Genomic DNA, 15555 nt, shown 5'->3' with positions numbered 1-15555 from the left:
ACCGGCACAGGGAACAGCCATGGATTGGACAATATTAGCCAAACAGGGACTGTTTGAGTAGCCTGACTCGGGTTCCTGAGCGGCGAATGGCAGATAGGGGACATGGCGAGAGTGGGGAGCACAGACGGGAATCTGGCCGACGCGCAACCTCCTCATGCCCTGGCGACATCCAGGCTCTTCAGGTTTGAAGCCCCCGTGTTGGTTCAACGGGCTGGATGGGAAAGGAGAACGAGGCAAAGGAAAGCTCGAAGGATTCCATGGGCAAGCTGGGCCGCGTCGATTCTCCGAAGTTGTGGCCCAAGGCGGCTAGCGGTAGATGAGAGGGTCAGGGGAGAGATTGGACCAGAGCAAGCGCCTGTTTAGCCCGTTGCACAGAATGGGGGGACGAAACGCATTGGAAACACGAACCGCATCTCCCGTAGCAGAACCGGGGCCATCACATCAACACGAGTCACCACCACCACCGCCGTCATCAACCACCACCACCACCACCACCACCACCACCACCACCACCACCACCACTCTGTGGCTCGTACTCCTGAATCCTTCTAGACCCCATCGCAGACCAGCCGGTTGATACGGGAGAAGGAAAAATCTCCCATTCCCGCCCTTCGATCCACCGCCTGATTGCGTACGACGTGCCTAGGCAATACCCCGACAAAGCTCGAGGTTGAAAATAGATTTTGGTGCGGTTCGGTGACGGCTAGCTCTGGAGCCGTCGCAAAAAGGAAGAAGGGAGGGAGGTGGATTCGTGGAGACTTGAGGGATGCGCCCTAGCTCGAGTCGTAACAAGGACGAAGGACTTGGTAATAGTAACGTCGTAGGTAGAAGAGTGGCAGGCAGAGTGACAGGCAACAAAGCAGGAAGGGGAAGAGTCGGAGACCGGGGGGGTTGGATGGAGGGAGGCACGGAAGATCCCTGGGTCGTCATGGTGCCAGGTGGATGAGTTATGCTGCCCACTAAGAGATTTAGTGGGTGCTAGCACGAAGACTCTTAATGATGGTTAGGCACTGAGGTAGGTAGGCACCCTAGGCACCGAGGCACCTAACCCGCCCGTTACTAGTAGTGCAGTGATCCGCATTCCTCGGTACTAAACGCTTAACCTGCCCGTTGTTGCCACAGCCTTACCGTGTGCTAAAATAGGGCATGCGAGGCTGTCACGGAGCTGATCGCTCTCATCTTCACCAACGATACGATCAAGCAGACTACAGACGCCTGTCATCAAACCCATCGCTTCTGCGCATGGTCACAAGAGATCGCCACCGAGCCAATTCAACAACTCAAAAAAGGCCAAGAATCCTCTCGGGTCTCTCTCTCGCATTCGACTATCTCACCCGGGAAACCGTGAAGCTCGCGCGGCCTCTTTCCGGGGCAAAGATAGAATTATATTTAGCCCTTTGCCCTTTCGCTGGCTTGCTATGCTGGCCAATCGGTAACTCAACCCCATTTCCACTTCCATCAACCTTTTCTAAAGGAAAAAGAAGGAACTCATTGGAGAAGTAACTCCCCTGTGGCTTCATCATTTGCCTCCTACGCACTTTGGAGATTGAGCCGGACTGGGACGTTGAGGCGGAGATTTGCCCTTCAGCCGACGTGCACCGCATGGACCCCAGAACTGATTTGCGAGTTCTCATTCCAACAACAGATGGCGCTACCAAGGCATAATATGAACAATAGATAATGAAGTGAATGTCCTCCAATTCCATCCCGCTATTCCAAATGCCGCAGTGCTAGGTCGGTCAATACCAGACATGGCATCCACTTACCCAAATCATACTCCGTTTCCGAAAGTCATCACCCATGCTTGCTTCCAATCGTGCCGCCAGTCAGTCTCGTGGTCAGATCTTGATCCCAAAAATATCTTTGACTTGTTTGGAGAATGACCTGTAAGCCAGTATCCGCACCATGATTGCATGCGCTCTGGATTTGCCTTCCCAACTGCCACGCTGGAGACCCATCGCCTCCTGTCGCCATCAACATGGCGGCAACCCAGATCATGCTTGCACGACGCCCGTTCGTGATTGGGGCAATCCGCTTGCCAATAAGCCCCATGCAGTGAAGTCTTTGAGCCCATTCCATCACCGAGTAGATCGCCTCACCGTTCATGAAGATGCAAAAGGAAAACAAGCCGATGACCAAGAGCCGCTCCGTCTCCTCGAGCTGGTCCTGTTGGAGCAAGTCAAATGCCCGAAATGCATCCAACGTCATTGCATGCACGACCGCTGCAGTCTGCTGCCCATCTGCCCCTGGCCCGGGAAGGTCGGCAACCTGCAGAGCCCATTGAGCCACTCTTTCTACGAGGTTCAGGACCTGTACCTTGACAGGAGTGCTGCGGAATAGTTCTGAGAATCCACCAGGTAGTTTGGCCAGTCGATCGTGGGATACCGGCAGAGGTTGCTGGTGAGGGACTTCAGCCATCGGCGATGCACCCTCGAAGCCAGAACTCACGACATGGTCAAAGTGTCGGTAGTTCAAGAAATTCTCAAACCTAGGATTTATCAGCAATGGCATACTCTGAGCCAGGCACGGCGCAGCCCTTACTGGAGAAGCGGAATCTTCACCCATTTGCTCAACGAGGGGGACTCCATTCCACCCCTGAGTTGGATGATGTGTCGCAAGGCCCCGAGGTGAGTCCCCATCGCGTCAATATTGTTGTGAAGGAGCTGAGTCTGTCGTTAGCAGAGAATGAACGTGACTGGAAATTTCTCACCTCAGTTCCAACCAGCAACAGGATCGTCATCATAACAGCATCAGAGGCACATGTCTCTGGGGAAGAGATCCTTTCGCGGAGCTCTCGGATGACATCGTTTCGCTGTGACAAAAGCACGTCCCTCCCACTCTTCGTCCCTGTCTCGAATCGTTCTCGCATGTCTGCTGCCCAAACTAGGACAGCCTTTGCGACCATGCTATCGTGGAGCATGATCCCGTCGAGGAAGTCACCAGGCTCAAAGAGGATGGTCTTGTGGCGACGCTGTATGGCAAAAGGTGCATAGCACTGGAACACTAGCAGACAAGAATTAGCAGGGACAGAACTGATGAAAGAGACACGGCTCACAGAATTCAAACGTGGCATTTGGATCCAGTTTGTGGTCCCTTCCGAAGTTATCACCAAGATTCCAGTGCTCTAAAAGTTCCATGACGGTCTGGAAGGCAGCACTGCCTCCGTCTGCAACTAACCCGTTTGCAGCAGACCTAGAAGAGCCAGACTCAGTCGGAATGGAAGTCTGTGCATTAGCGGAGGACGACGAGGCCGACGAGGAGTGACGACGGTGAGCAGACTGGCTGCTGGCGTTTGGCGCCGGATTTCCGAGCTTCATCCTGTACATGTAGCCTTCCTGCGTCAGTTTGGATCTGACGGATCCCCAGGATGGGTTCCTGTTCTTCGTGTCGTCCTTCTTCATGCCGTCGACAGATGGCAAAGATTGGGCTCAAGGAACTGGCAGCGCTTGAGATTGATGTGGCCAACGCAATAGCTCCTCCACAGCTGGTTGATTGATTCATGACCCTTCGACCCTTCATTCCCTGACTACTTCTATATAGGAGAAGTGACCTGTCTGCCCAGCTGGAATCCATGAGTTCATCTCTTTCTTTCCCGGAGCATGGAGCGTCCCACGTTTGATCATCGCGCAGCCTTGTTAGAGTAAATTACCAGATCTGCGAAGACGACGATAGTGCTGCTTCCCGTTTCGGTCGCAGGTGGGGAAGTACGGCCCGTGGTAATGAATTTCTTCTGGTGTGACCTCGTCGAGTCTCGTGGCCCCCAGGCCAAGTCCGTACAGGTTCTGGCCATTGGGGAATAGACTTGCGTCGCCAGGTATTCGTCGCGATTGATCCCCAAGTTCACTCGAGCAGCCGCATTGGCTTACCTAAAGTGTGGCATTGCCAACACGCCATACCCGATCCAGTGTTTGTCCAACTCTCAATTGCATTGGCTGGCCGTTGCTGGTCCGTGCGCTGGACAGCGCTCATAGGTTGGATTTGGTTGTTCCTGCTGAACGCCCTGCAGCATTAGGCTTGCCGGCTATTCAAATGGCCTATCATGGCAACCCTCCAGCCCAGAGTCGGCGATCCCGTCGCGGAGGGTCCTGCAAGTGTGGTGAACTGCAAATGGCATTTACGGTAAGGCTCGGTTTCGGTGTCCCATAATCCGAATGCAATCGGCGAATCTGTCAGCGTCAAGAACCCTCCAGACATGATATGCAAACCCTGATTCTGGAAATTTTAGGCTGGGGAGCGGTCCTCCTGGGAGCAAAAACGAAAGGGGGGTTTGCGAGGTGCCCATGTGCAAATGCTTCACCTGATACCCAGAACCACCAGAACTTCGTCGATGTGATGATGTATCGAGCTCGGATCCGTCGCTCCGCACTCGATGGTCCAATGCCTTTTAGCCAGGATTCTGCACGCACTTCGGCTCCAGCTGTCTTGTCATCTGGTGGTGGTGTCTTCTTTCATCGATATCGGGAAAGTCTTCAGGTCTCTGGTTAAGAGGGGTCGTGCTTGAATTGCTTCTTGCCGCAACTTCCAGGCCACCAGAAATTTGGTCCCATGTCATTAACCTTGGTAGGAAAATTTCGCTTCCCGTCCTTCAGCAACGGTTGCCGTCTTCTTGAACGGCAGTGGTGTTAGTCTTTTTATCCTCCAGCTGCCTCCAGAACTGCATGTGTATCATCAGAAGTATCCTGGCCGGCATCAAGCGGCTAAAAATGTCTTGTAAAGGGTTGTTGCACCTGTATTTGTGTAGGACAAATGAGGTAGATGTGGAGGCCTGGTCTGCTGCATGGCATTTCATATGCAATCTGCAGAATCAAAGCAGTCGGAGCCGTCTTGAAGCTGAAAGGACAAAAATGTGACTGGTTGGCGCAGCGTGGGCAACGAGATGGTTCTTACAAAACCAAGTACATCATTTCGGGTCTCTGCTCAGACCATGCTTCTCATGTCACTGAACAAAGAGAGAAAAGATTGGTGAGAAAGCTCGAGTTGAGGCCTACTCTAGACGCTGACCACAGTAAAGGGGGCCTCTAGGTGGTCCACGACTTTACCATTGAGATGTGATGTTCTTTAAACCAGACCGTAGACGATAGTAGAGCTGTCCACAGGGTGTCCAGAGCGCATGTAAGCGGGAGCTTCATATGCTTATAGGATTCAAGAGTGTGTCGTCCGTACGGCCGAGAATAATGGCACAGAACACGAAGTGCAAGCACCGAAAGAGTAAAAGCAAAATTGATGGACGAGCTGTGCTCGGTTGCTGAGATCGCACATGCAAGAGCCAGAACCCAGAATCCAACCTCGGAGATTCGGCGCTCGCTGGACACACGATCAAAACCTGGTGATATCATGCACCTCGACATACCCGCCTGCTGGGACTCGCAAACTTGGTTCCAGGAACACACCGAGGACACTCAAAAGTCTAGATCGATGACGCCTGCATTTACAAATACGATGGTTTCCGGAAAACCCTTAGATGCGGTGCTGCGCGCATACCTGAACATGTGTGCATCTGAGAACAGTCCGAGACCTTTGACGGTGTTTCAAAATACAATACGCTGACTGCCTCTCTCAATCCATCCACCTATCCAAATGCCCTCTTCAAAGGACAAATATACCGACCCTAACCTCCGAGATGAGATCAAGGAAGACATTCAGCAGTCGGACAAGGGTGGTGCGCCAGGCCAGTGGTCTGCGCGCAAAGTGTGTATTCACTCTGCATTTTAGGGCTGTACACTAATCCCTTTTTTTAGGCTCAAATGATGGCCAAAGAGTACAAAAACCGGGGTGGTGGTTACAAGACAGACAAAAAGGACCAGGACGAGTCCCAGAAGCATTTGAGCAAATGGACAGAGGAGGAGTGGCAGACAAAAGAGGGCAGCGGATACGCAAAGAAGGACGACGGCACCAGGAAACGCTACCTGCCAAAGAAAGCTTGGGAAGATATGAGTGAGAAGGAGAAGGAGCAGACCGACCAGAAGAAGCAGAAAGAAAGTAAGCAGGGCAAGCAATTTGTACAGAACACCCCACGCGCAAAATCCGCTAGAAAGAAAGCCAGTGACGAAGAGAATGCCGCCCACGAGCAGAGGGAGAAGAAGGAAACGACAAAAGATGAGGGCGGGAGGGAAACGCGAAGTCGCTCGATGGCACGGGGGAAACGTGACAACCTGCAGTCCGACTCAGATCCGGAGAAGCGGGAGCACGCCAATATCCGAACCAAGCAGGGACAGGCATCTCTAAAGGCCGGCCAGAAGCGCGATCGTGGTCAAGACTCGACAAGTGACGAAACAACGTCGACACCCCGGAAGAGACACAAGGATCAGGCCGAAACATCGGAAATCCAACCCAACGGCTCATCCATCTCAACAAATGGCAGGGCGGACGCACCAGCCCAGCCCGCTTCACAGTCGAGGCTGCCAGCACAGGGGCAAACAGCTCATTGGAAGACCACATCTGGCTGGACGGAAGGAAGCGTGGTCGAGGTGCTCAAGGCAAATAAAAAGGTGAATGGCAAGCAGGTCAAAGCCACTGAAGCCGATCCACGTATTGTGTTGAAGAGTAACAGCAGTGGAAAGACCTGCGTGCACAATCCAGCCAATGTGTACTTTGATTGATCCATGCTGTCGGCTGGTATCCACTTGTTCCAATGTACCAGGTAATGGAAGCTTGCGGCGTCCCAAGGATATGGTTTGCTTTTCAACATTCCGCTAGAATTTTGGGCATTGGATTTGCATATTGTCACATCTATAGTTTGGCTTTGGCAGCGCCGCCAGCTTTCGCGAGGATAGGCTCCATCTTCGTTGCTGTATTGCTCGTCAGTTCTTCGCCCTGGCCGTCCAGGATTAACCGAATTACCTTTCATAACATTTCCCTTAACCTTCAGCTTGCCACTCATAAACAGCGTCTGAGCCTTCGACTTGCCGGCAATCAACTTGGCAAAGTTCTCGTCGGAGAGCAGGAGTGTCACTGTTGCCGTTTAGTCCCTTCTGCCTTCTCCTCTAGTGGTGAGTGTATCGAACTGACCATCGGCCTTCTTGCCTTCGGGGGCCTCGCCCTTGCCAACCTTTCCAGTCTGCTTGAGATCAATATACCATGCCTCTTCCTTCCCGCTGCTGTTGGTCAGCTTGAAGGCGAAAACTGCGCCCCCTTGCTTGATGGCGTTTTTCCGTTCGGCGTCATTGGAGGCGAGGGATTCATTGATGGCATCAAAGGCCACAGAGGAAGGGAAGGCGTCTGAGATGACACGTTAGTGCTGCGGTGCTGTCGCGTCCTAGGACAAATCACGAATGCGTACCGTCCTTGAGAGACATTGCGTGGCAGACTCCGGAATCGAAAGGAAAGTACTAGGAGACGCGGAAAGCTGGAGGGATGATGTAACGCCGGTGATGAAAGTACGCGAGGCAAGATAGAAAGGCTCAAGACCTATGTGAGAGCGACGAACGGGGTATTAATAAAAGGAGACGGGATGCAAGCGTCGCACTCGGGAGTGATCATGTGCAGGTGAACAGGATGAACAGCGAACACGGCAACCGAAGATGAAGTCATCCTCCCGCTTCCAACCACCACGACATGTGAAAGACTCCAAACGCCGAGGCTCGATTCTCCATTTTCCATTTTCCATTTTCCATTCTCCAATCTCCTATGAGGTTCGCGTTTTCCTGCCACAATATTGCAAAGTATGTAAGTACATAATAATCAAGGATTCAATCCGATCCTTTCAAAGGCCGAAGGATAACGAGTCCGACTTCTCCTGCGTGACAATTCGGTGGTTGGTTACACAACGGATGGCGCATTCCGTGGACATCGACTCATCTCAGAGCCTACTCGTGCCTAATCCCAAAGCGCTCAGATTCGTGCAGGCACGTTGCAGGGGACCTGATGTCTGCCTCGTCGCGGTCTACAACGAATCACCATGACTCCTATGTGCCTCGCCCGACACTGGCTGGATCCCTTGGGCGCTGCGCAGCCTACCAAGGCGCACCGGGACGAGGCGCTGTGACCGCCAAATCATCATGTTTGGGACAGCTTTTGGACGTCTTGTTCCTCAGCCTGCTTGGTGTTTGAGTTTTCTCTTCACTCTTCTCGACGCTCACAAGTGAAGAGAATTTAATGTCCTAGTATACAGCTTCATCTGCTTCTTGGTTTCACGGCCATGTCCTTTGGTTTCTCACCGCCTGATGCTGTTAATGGCATTTGCGCAGTGAAGACAGTCTGGGATGCGCTCAGGGAAGATAAGGGATCAAAGGAACGAGTCGCTACCGCCTCGGCAAGCGTGGATCATCACCTCGAATCCATGCAAAATCTGCAAGCCGTTATAGATTCGACGCCGGATGAAGTCTCGGCCTCCAAGACTGGCGTGGAGAAGCGAGTCAGAGCACTGGGCCAATTCCAAGAAAGCCGTCGTTCACAATTGACGAAATACAAACCAGTACTGACCAAGGGTGCGGGATCCAAACCGAAAGCTCGAAAACTTCACCGAACAGTGGCATGGCCCTTTTAGCGGCAAGAAAGAGTTTGAAAGTTCTCACGCTCGCATCGCGTCCTCTGCCCATGCAGTTCAGTTGGATGCGACTCTGTAAATTACCAATGGATTTCTGTTGTTGCAACTACATGTCTAATTGTGTTGGTAGGTTCACCGCCGAGCTGAATCTTGCCGAAACGACCAAAACAAGGGAGTCTCTATCGCAAAAGATCGATATGCCCAGCCAAGAACTACTTCACATACAAAATGCCATTTCCCCGTGTCTTTCTCAAGCCATACAGCGAACAGCAGAGGCCAGTCAGTCACCTTTGCAGCATTCGATTGCCGTCGCGCTCGACAAGACCGCCCAAAACCTTGAAAGCACACAGGGATCGATTCACTCCTCACAGGCCAAGGCCTACACAATGTTGAAGGACATGCTTCAAACCATGAAATGTGTTGAAGAGAAACAGAATGCTGAAATACCTTCAGAGCAGCCGCTCAGTGCAGTGAGCGAGCCCGAGGAAGACTGCAAGGGTTCGGGCAAAGAACACGGCGTGAACCATTCAAGTCGAGTTCGCGTTGCCAGGCACAACTTCGCAACCGAACTTGACACTTACATCAAGAACAACGGAGCTGTACCTCTGTCAGATGAAATACCACCAACCCTTATAGGGCGGCTCGGGCCTATTGCTGAACAATGTCTTGTTCCGATTCTGGTGGCGTCGGTCTATTTCTACATGTCACGAAGCCGACTGCAGCTTTCTCTTCAGGCTTTCGCCAATCTCTTGAAGAAGGACCCTGTTTCAGCAATCGTCGTCGGCCTGGTATACATGACCGTGTGGCGCACCACCTGCCGCCTCTCACAGTCGCTTTCTCTCCTTGGAGCGGATTATATCACTTTCGAGGATGCATTCGGAAGGTCGATTCAGCTGCCATTTGTCACCGCTCAATACTGGACGACATTTTCTGGATTCATCCAGGCTCACTTCCGAGATCACCCTTGTTTCCACTTTATAGCTGCAGGACAATTTCACTTGAATCTCCACAGCAGTCGCGGCCGACTAATCACTCCCCAGACTTGGAGCTGCCTCATGAAGCCAAGTGCGAACATCGCCATGTCTATATTCTTCGAGTTGCCAAGGAAAGCTTGCGTGCGGTGCTTTGGGGAATTGTCCTTCGCATGGGAACGAGCTGTGTTGGTATGTCACTTGAATGCCATTTTCCGAAGTCAGTCCTGCTAACCATCGTCAGCATCTCGTGCCGCACATGGTACGCCATGTATCCATCGTTCTCTGGACCCGGTCCCGACCTGGAAATTGCGTCTAGAAAGGATAAGATCCTTTCGTTCGTCGGGCACAGCCCGGTAACGGCGCGGAGCAAAGAAGTCCTAAGTGGTATAAAGAACCTCCACGCGTCTGTTGCACAGTTGCGCGTAAACGTTGACTGTTTGTCTCGGCTGTGTGTCCAGAGTTTTCTCACCTTGTGCGCATTGTGGCCAACTTTAAATCCACAAGTGGAGATGCTGTTTCCCTGTATCAGCGCAATGTACTTCCTTGAGCACCGCTTAGCGAAAGAAAATTAATTTAACATCTACAGAAATTCTTCACATCACAAGTCAAGTACCTTTGCAGCGCATCTACAGGGCTGAACTGCGCTACTAGTAGTTCTGTCACGGTTGGGATCCTTTTCGGGTAGATCTGCCGCTACTAGTAATTGATGGTGTGCTCCCAAGCACCTACCTAGGTAGGTAGGTATCGAAGACGAGACACCCAGCGAGGTACGTTTAGGGTCAGTCCTTGAGGCAGGAATTTAGAGCGACAGGGGAACAAGACAAGGGCTGTGCAGACCAACACAATGTCAACGCTTATACAAAGGTATGGGTATCTTCGCTTTTCGGGAGCCACACTTTTAACGCCGCAACAACGTTTCTTGCGCGGTGAGACCTCGAGGTCCTCAAAATTCTGGCTTGACAACCGCATCCTGACACAGCACAGCCATCCGTTTGAAGAACCTCCGCCACTCCAAGGGGTCGCCCGAAGCCTTGACAAAACACACCTCGACCAGTCCCTCCTCGCTGACCACTTCCATTGCAATGTTGCCGCTCAGGGGACATCCGCGACTATCTTGCGTTTTCACTTTCACCAAACACTCGTAATCTTGAGCCGTGGGCCGGCGAGGAATGTTTGGAGCGGGAACTCCCAATCGGCTTAAAGCCTCGAGGACACGAGGGACAAGGAGATTCAGCGTCCAACCAGAATAGAACTTTGTCAGGCCTGACGAGGGCAAGATGTCGTGAAATCGTCGAGCCATCTGCGTCCGGCTGAGGGGGACGCTTGGGTTGGATTGAAACTGTGACATGGAAGGTTCGTCTTCGAGATATTGTGCTGTCGATATCGACTGTGTTGCCGACGTGAGACCCGCCCCCACCTGAGTGCTTGACACGGCAAGGTGTTTTGGTCGGTCCCAGTCAAATAGCATATCTTCGCCGGGCGTTTCTGGCTGGGTTGACGCGAATTTGGTCCGGAAATCTCCATCAATGTCCATGGCGTCCAGTTTTTGACTTCTCTGCGTCCCTGCAAAGGGATCTGCATCAAAGCTGACACGGAGGGATTCAAACATGTTCGTGGCCATAGTGATCGGGTCGTTTAGCCGACCCTTTTGGTCCATGAATCTGTTCGGCCTGGTAAACCAAGGATGCCGGCGTACATCCTCAAGGGAGAATCGCGTTTTCACATCGACCCTCATCATGCCGCGGAGGAGGGACAGCACCTCTAGCGGAAGCGAGTCCCACAACTCGTCCGACGGCTTCCCATTGCTCTGAACGTACTCGCTGAACTCATTCGGTCTCCCATACTCATCCCGTCCCTCGACTGGTTTGCTCCAAGGGGTATTTCCTGCAAGCAAGACGAAAAGGACAACCCCACATGACCAGATATCCGCCGTGTTGGCCGCGTAACCACTTCCTTTCGTGCCAGCTTGTGTACTACATGAAAGAACCTCTGGAGCAACATAAGGCGGACTTCCGCACAACGTAGTCGCTAGTTTCGTCCGGCCGTGGTACTCGAATAGGGTGGCCATTCCAAAGTCTGCAATCTTGAGATCTCCGTCCGCAGATAGAAGAACGTTTTCTGGCTTTATATCTCGGTGAGCCACGCCCTTGGAGTGCATGTAGCCGATTGCACTAATGAGCTGGGTAAAATAAACGTGCGCAATGTCTTCCGCAACGCCTGCGTCGGCTTCGATCTTGTCAAAAAGGTCGCCTCCCTCGGCCAGCTCCATTGCTATCCAAACCCAAGCTGGATCGTCACCATGGTCGTAAAACTCGATAATGTTCTTGTGTAGACCAATGTGCTTGTGTAGGGATATCTCCATCTCCAGCTGTTTTTGCTTGATGCGGCCATACTTCTGGGCGAAGAGTTTGTTGATGAATTTGACTGCGAAGACGGGGTTGTCGGCGGCGAGAGGGGCAGCTTTCTTGATGCTTTTGCGGAGACGTTAGCAAGTCTCCCTTAGACGCTGCAGGATTGAGGACAGGTGATCAAGTACCATGCGTATGCACCCGAGCCGATGGTGGGAGAAACAATGCGGAAGGGCACTCGGTCAGGCAGAGGTGCCAACTGAGAGTGAGGGATCCCGTTCATGACAGAGGCTGGCGAGGATATTGAGGGTTTCGCAAGACAAGGTCGAAGTCTATGCAGTGATCGTCGTTGATCCTCCCATGGTAGTGGTACGCATCCAACCGGTGTCTACCAACGGCAGGACGCGTCGTGTCACAGACTGAGGCGCCAGAGCCGCGATGAATGGCAGTCGACGTCATTTGGGGGGCTGCTTGGGGGCTGCTTGGGGCTGTTTAGCGGTGTTGTTACTGCAGCGACCAGAAAGTCGACCGCGAAGGGTACCTAGGTAAACACTCTTTCAGTGACTTCGCCAGGCGCAGTCGATCTTGCCAGCACAAGCACGCGACCAAACCTGCACCCTCGACTTTCGCTTTCCTTCACTGTTTGCACCTCTTGATCATCTTTTTCTCATCCTCATTTTCAGTCATTGCCCTCCGCATTGCAGGTCTACCATCACTGCTGTCAGAACTCTAGTAGTCTAGACCATTCTTCCGTTTTCAGCATTCCTTTACTCGCATTCTCGCCGTTTGCAGCCCGCCAGCTCAAATACATTTCCAACATGGATTTTTCATTCGAGAACTCCCAGAACGCTGCTCCAGGATTCCCTACCATGGCTGAACAACAGAAACTCGGCGCTTCACCGCGGAAGGCAGACATCCAAAGTGTCACAAAACGGTAGGTCTATCTTGTCCCCTCGCCACCACGTTGAAAGCACGGGACTTATCAAAGCACAGGCTTCAATCCGAACTCATGAGTCTCATGATGTCTCCTACGCCGGGCATCTCTGCCTTCCCTGACTCCGACGGCAACATGCTGCACTGGACTGCCACCTTGCTCGGACCCCGAGACACAGCCTACGCGAACCTCACCTTCAAACTCAGCTTTGAGTTTCCCACCAACTATCCGTACAGTGCCCCCATCGTCACTTTCAAGACACCGGTCTATCATCCGAACATCGACTTCAGTGGACGGATATGCCTCGACATTTTAAAGGAGAATTGGAGTGCTGTCTACAATGTCCAAACTGTGCTGTTAAGTCTGCAGGGTCTTCTGGAAGAGCCGAACAAGTACGACTTTGTGTGAATCAGGGAAGTGACAACGAAACTGACATTTGTACAGTAACAGCCCGTTGAACAACGAAGCGGCCCTACTTCATCAGAACAACCGCGAGGAATTTAACCGAAAGGTTCTGGCTCGTCACCAGGATCTCGAGGACTAAACATGAGTCAATGCAATGAGTACGACCTGGGCCATTGCTTTGGAGTTCGCCATGGCTGAACATGATGGTTAGCGCATACCCTTGCATTGGTTCTTGAGCGTTGGGCGTTGGTGCGAAGTCGTTGCATTTTAAGGTGAGGGTGATAGAGCAGGGTTGGGTACATACGTAAAGACAGTGATGGAGCAGGCTCGAACAAGCTATGGACGTCCTGGTGCTGGTCTAGAAGGTGATCCCGTTGAAGTTTTGTTCCACACGTTCCGAGCGCAAAATATACAACATGGCATCCTTTTATTGTTCCCTGATGGTACCAAGAAGTCCCATGACATTCCGCCTATCACATGTAACATTTTGCTCTAACATCGCTTTTCCCAAATGCTTTTCCCTTGCACACGGGCGCCTCAAAGTTCCTCGTTGGCAACGAACCGACTACTGCCATCATCCAAGCCCTCGAACAACTCGACTCCCCAATCTTTACTTGGATTGTTGAATCTCGACCTCTTATCCTGCTCTGCGATCTTGAGCATTTCTTTTTCCGTGAAACTGACTTTTAGCGACCCCAAATTCTCCTCGATGCGGTCTTTGTGGACGCTCTTGGGAATCACGATGGTGCCGCGCTGCCTTCCCCACGCGAGGATGGCCTGCGCCGGAGTCACGTTCTTCTTGGCGGCGAGCTCTGTCCAGAACTTGTCTTCCAGAATTGGCGGTAGGTCCGGGTATTTCCCATCATAAGTCGGGTTGATATTCGCGAGGGGCGAGTAGGCTATCACCGTGATATTGTTCCGCAAGTGCCAGTCGACGAATTCCTGTTGTTGCAGGTACGGATGCGTCTCGAACTCGTGCGCCAGGGGCCGGATGTCGCATTTCGCCAACAGATCGTCCAGCTGCCGCGGCGAGAAGTTGCTCACCCCGATATACCGTGTGAGGTTTGCACGCACGAGATCTTCCATGGCCCGCCAGGTGTCGTGGATCGAAGTGTCCTGGTCGATCACGGTCCGGCCCTTTTCTTGGTCCGGCAAGAACGCCACGGGCCAGTGCATCAGGTACAGATCCAGATAGGGCACTTGGAGGTCGTGCAGGGTTTTCTCCAACGCCGGCCGCACGTTTTTGGGTTGGTGCGCCGTGTTCCACAGCTTGGAGGTTATCCAGTACGATTTGCGCGAGGGCGAGAGGGACGAGTTGGAGAGCGTGTGGCCGACGAAGTCTTCGTTTCCTGTTCATTCACCGGAAGAATGAGTTAGTTTCGGTGATTTTTCTTTTTGTTCTTTATGGGCTGGGGAGGCAGGTTGGTCGAGTCGAAATCAATCCCGTGGGAAATTGTCGTTTTAACAGACTCGACTGATAACACCGGGGATCTGTGCTCAAACCTACCGTAAGCAGCGGCCGAGTCGAGGTGATGATACCCGGCCTCGAAAGCATATTCGACCGCCTTTGAAGCCTACATAGTACCCTCGGTAAGAAAGAAGCGTCAGTTTTTCATTCCCATGTACTTCATCGATGCATCAAAGCCGGATAAGGAAAGGTCCAGGATGTTAAAGGGGAAAAAAGGATTATCACGATGGCGACGAATGCAGCAAAATGGAAGGACGGCAGGGCAAGACAGACATGTTCATTCTTTGAGTTCCACAGCCCCAACCCGACTTGGGGGATTTCCTTGATCGGACCTTTTGCTACAGAGATGGGGACTTGGTCTTGTTCCTGCTCCGCCACAGACGCCGGAAGAAGCGTTGTCAAGAGACTGATGATGCAAAGGCCTCGAGCCAGGAGATGCGGGGAGAAAGGCTGCATTATTCAATCGGGCAATAGTAGTTAACCTTGAAATAACCTAGGCGAGAGGTTCCTGAATGGAAACGGTCTATTGATGTCTCGAACTGAGATGGAATATAGAGTTCCAATGCACACTGTTAGAAAAAAGGTTGAATCGTTTTGACGTTTCGTATCGTCGTCAGCCTTGGGGGGTGATGCGCGCCTCCAATGTCGTCATGTAATACTCTCCGCATGGAGATATATAGGTAGCCAATGGCTCCAGGGAACGCTGTGGGCCGGATAACGCATCCGCGAATGAACTTGGCGGCTATCCATGAATAATATTCATCAATCTACGAGTAATCGACCCCTCGGGGGTTATCCCCTAGATATTTCGTGGGTTTCAGGAAGTAGCAGCTGTAAATATCAAGTACGGCTCACACCTCATGAAGTAGAGACACAGCGGCTCGTTGTTGCCAAGACACGGGGCCCCGCGAGAAGAGACCGCACTGGCCGCCCTTGGCGGG

At 52.4% G+C, this 15555-nt stretch overlaps 7 protein-coding genes across 7 annotated transcripts; 3 read left to right on the top strand and 4 right to left on the bottom strand.

The window, feature by feature from the left end:
- Positions 1–1794: 1794 nt before the first annotated feature.
- On the bottom strand, positions 1795–3401 carry Z520_09468 (uncharacterized protein; the record flags this gene model as incomplete). The annotated part of the gene is made up of 4 exons (XM_016779962.1): positions 1795–2488; positions 2542–2663; positions 2711–3003; positions 3056–3401. The coding sequence occupies 4 exons, from the start codon at positions 3399–3401 to the stop codon at positions 1795–1797; spliced, it is 1455 nt and encodes a 484-aa protein (XP_016628901.1).
- A 2176-nt stretch (positions 3402–5577) lies between these two features.
- Positions 5578–6599, top strand: Z520_09467 (uncharacterized protein; the record flags this gene model as incomplete). The annotated part of the gene is made up of 2 exons (XM_016779961.1): positions 5578–5688; positions 5739–6599. 2 exons carry the CDS (start codon positions 5578–5580, stop codon positions 6597–6599), a joined length of 972 nt encoding a protein of 323 aa, XP_016628900.1.
- Positions 6600–6729: 130 nt separating this feature from the next.
- On the bottom strand, positions 6730–7295 carry Z520_09466 (uncharacterized protein; the record flags this gene model as incomplete). Its single annotated transcript, XM_016779960.1, has 4 exons — positions 6730–6788; positions 6841–6951; positions 7009–7218; positions 7280–7295. 4 exons carry the CDS (start codon positions 7293–7295, stop codon positions 6730–6732), a joined length of 396 nt encoding a protein of 131 aa, XP_016628899.1.
- Positions 7296–8137: 842 nt separating this feature from the next.
- Positions 8138–9775, top strand: Z520_09465 (uncharacterized protein; the record flags this gene model as incomplete). The annotated part of the gene is made up of 4 exons (XM_016779959.1): positions 8138–8413; positions 8469–8560; positions 8616–9648; positions 9701–9775. The coding sequence occupies 4 exons, from the start codon at positions 8138–8140 to the stop codon at positions 9773–9775; spliced, it is 1476 nt and encodes a 491-aa protein (XP_016628898.1).
- A 627-nt stretch (positions 9776–10402) lies between these two features.
- On the bottom strand, positions 10403–12090 carry Z520_09464 (uncharacterized protein; the record flags this gene model as incomplete). The annotated part of the gene is made up of 2 exons (XM_016779958.1): positions 10403–11930; positions 11996–12090. 2 exons carry the CDS (start codon positions 12088–12090, stop codon positions 10403–10405), a joined length of 1623 nt encoding a protein of 540 aa, XP_016628897.1.
- A 535-nt stretch (positions 12091–12625) lies between these two features.
- On the top strand, positions 12626–13285 carry Z520_09463 (uncharacterized protein; the record flags this gene model as incomplete). Its single annotated transcript, XM_016779957.1, has 3 exons — positions 12626–12741; positions 12801–13133; positions 13186–13285. The coding sequence occupies 3 exons, from the start codon at positions 12626–12628 to the stop codon at positions 13283–13285; spliced, it is 549 nt and encodes a 182-aa protein (XP_016628896.1).
- Positions 13286–13683: 398 nt separating this feature from the next.
- Z520_09462 (uncharacterized protein) lies at positions 13684–14701 on the bottom strand (the record flags this gene model as incomplete). Its single annotated transcript, XM_016779956.1, has 2 exons — positions 13684–14495; positions 14617–14701. The coding sequence occupies 2 exons, from the start codon at positions 14699–14701 to the stop codon at positions 13684–13686; spliced, it is 897 nt and encodes a 298-aa protein (XP_016628895.1).
- Between the last annotated feature and the right edge of the window lie 854 nt (positions 14702–15555).

Source organism: Fonsecaea multimorphosa, assembly GCF_000836435.1.
Source record: "Fonsecaea multimorphosa CBS 102226 unplaced genomic scaffold supercont1.24, whole genome shotgun sequence".
NCBI classification, from domain to species: domain Eukaryota; kingdom Fungi; phylum Ascomycota; class Eurotiomycetes; order Chaetothyriales; family Herpotrichiellaceae; genus Fonsecaea; species Fonsecaea multimorphosa.
Note: the sequence above shows the minus strand (reverse complement) of the source record. Positions and strands in the feature narration are given on the sequence as shown.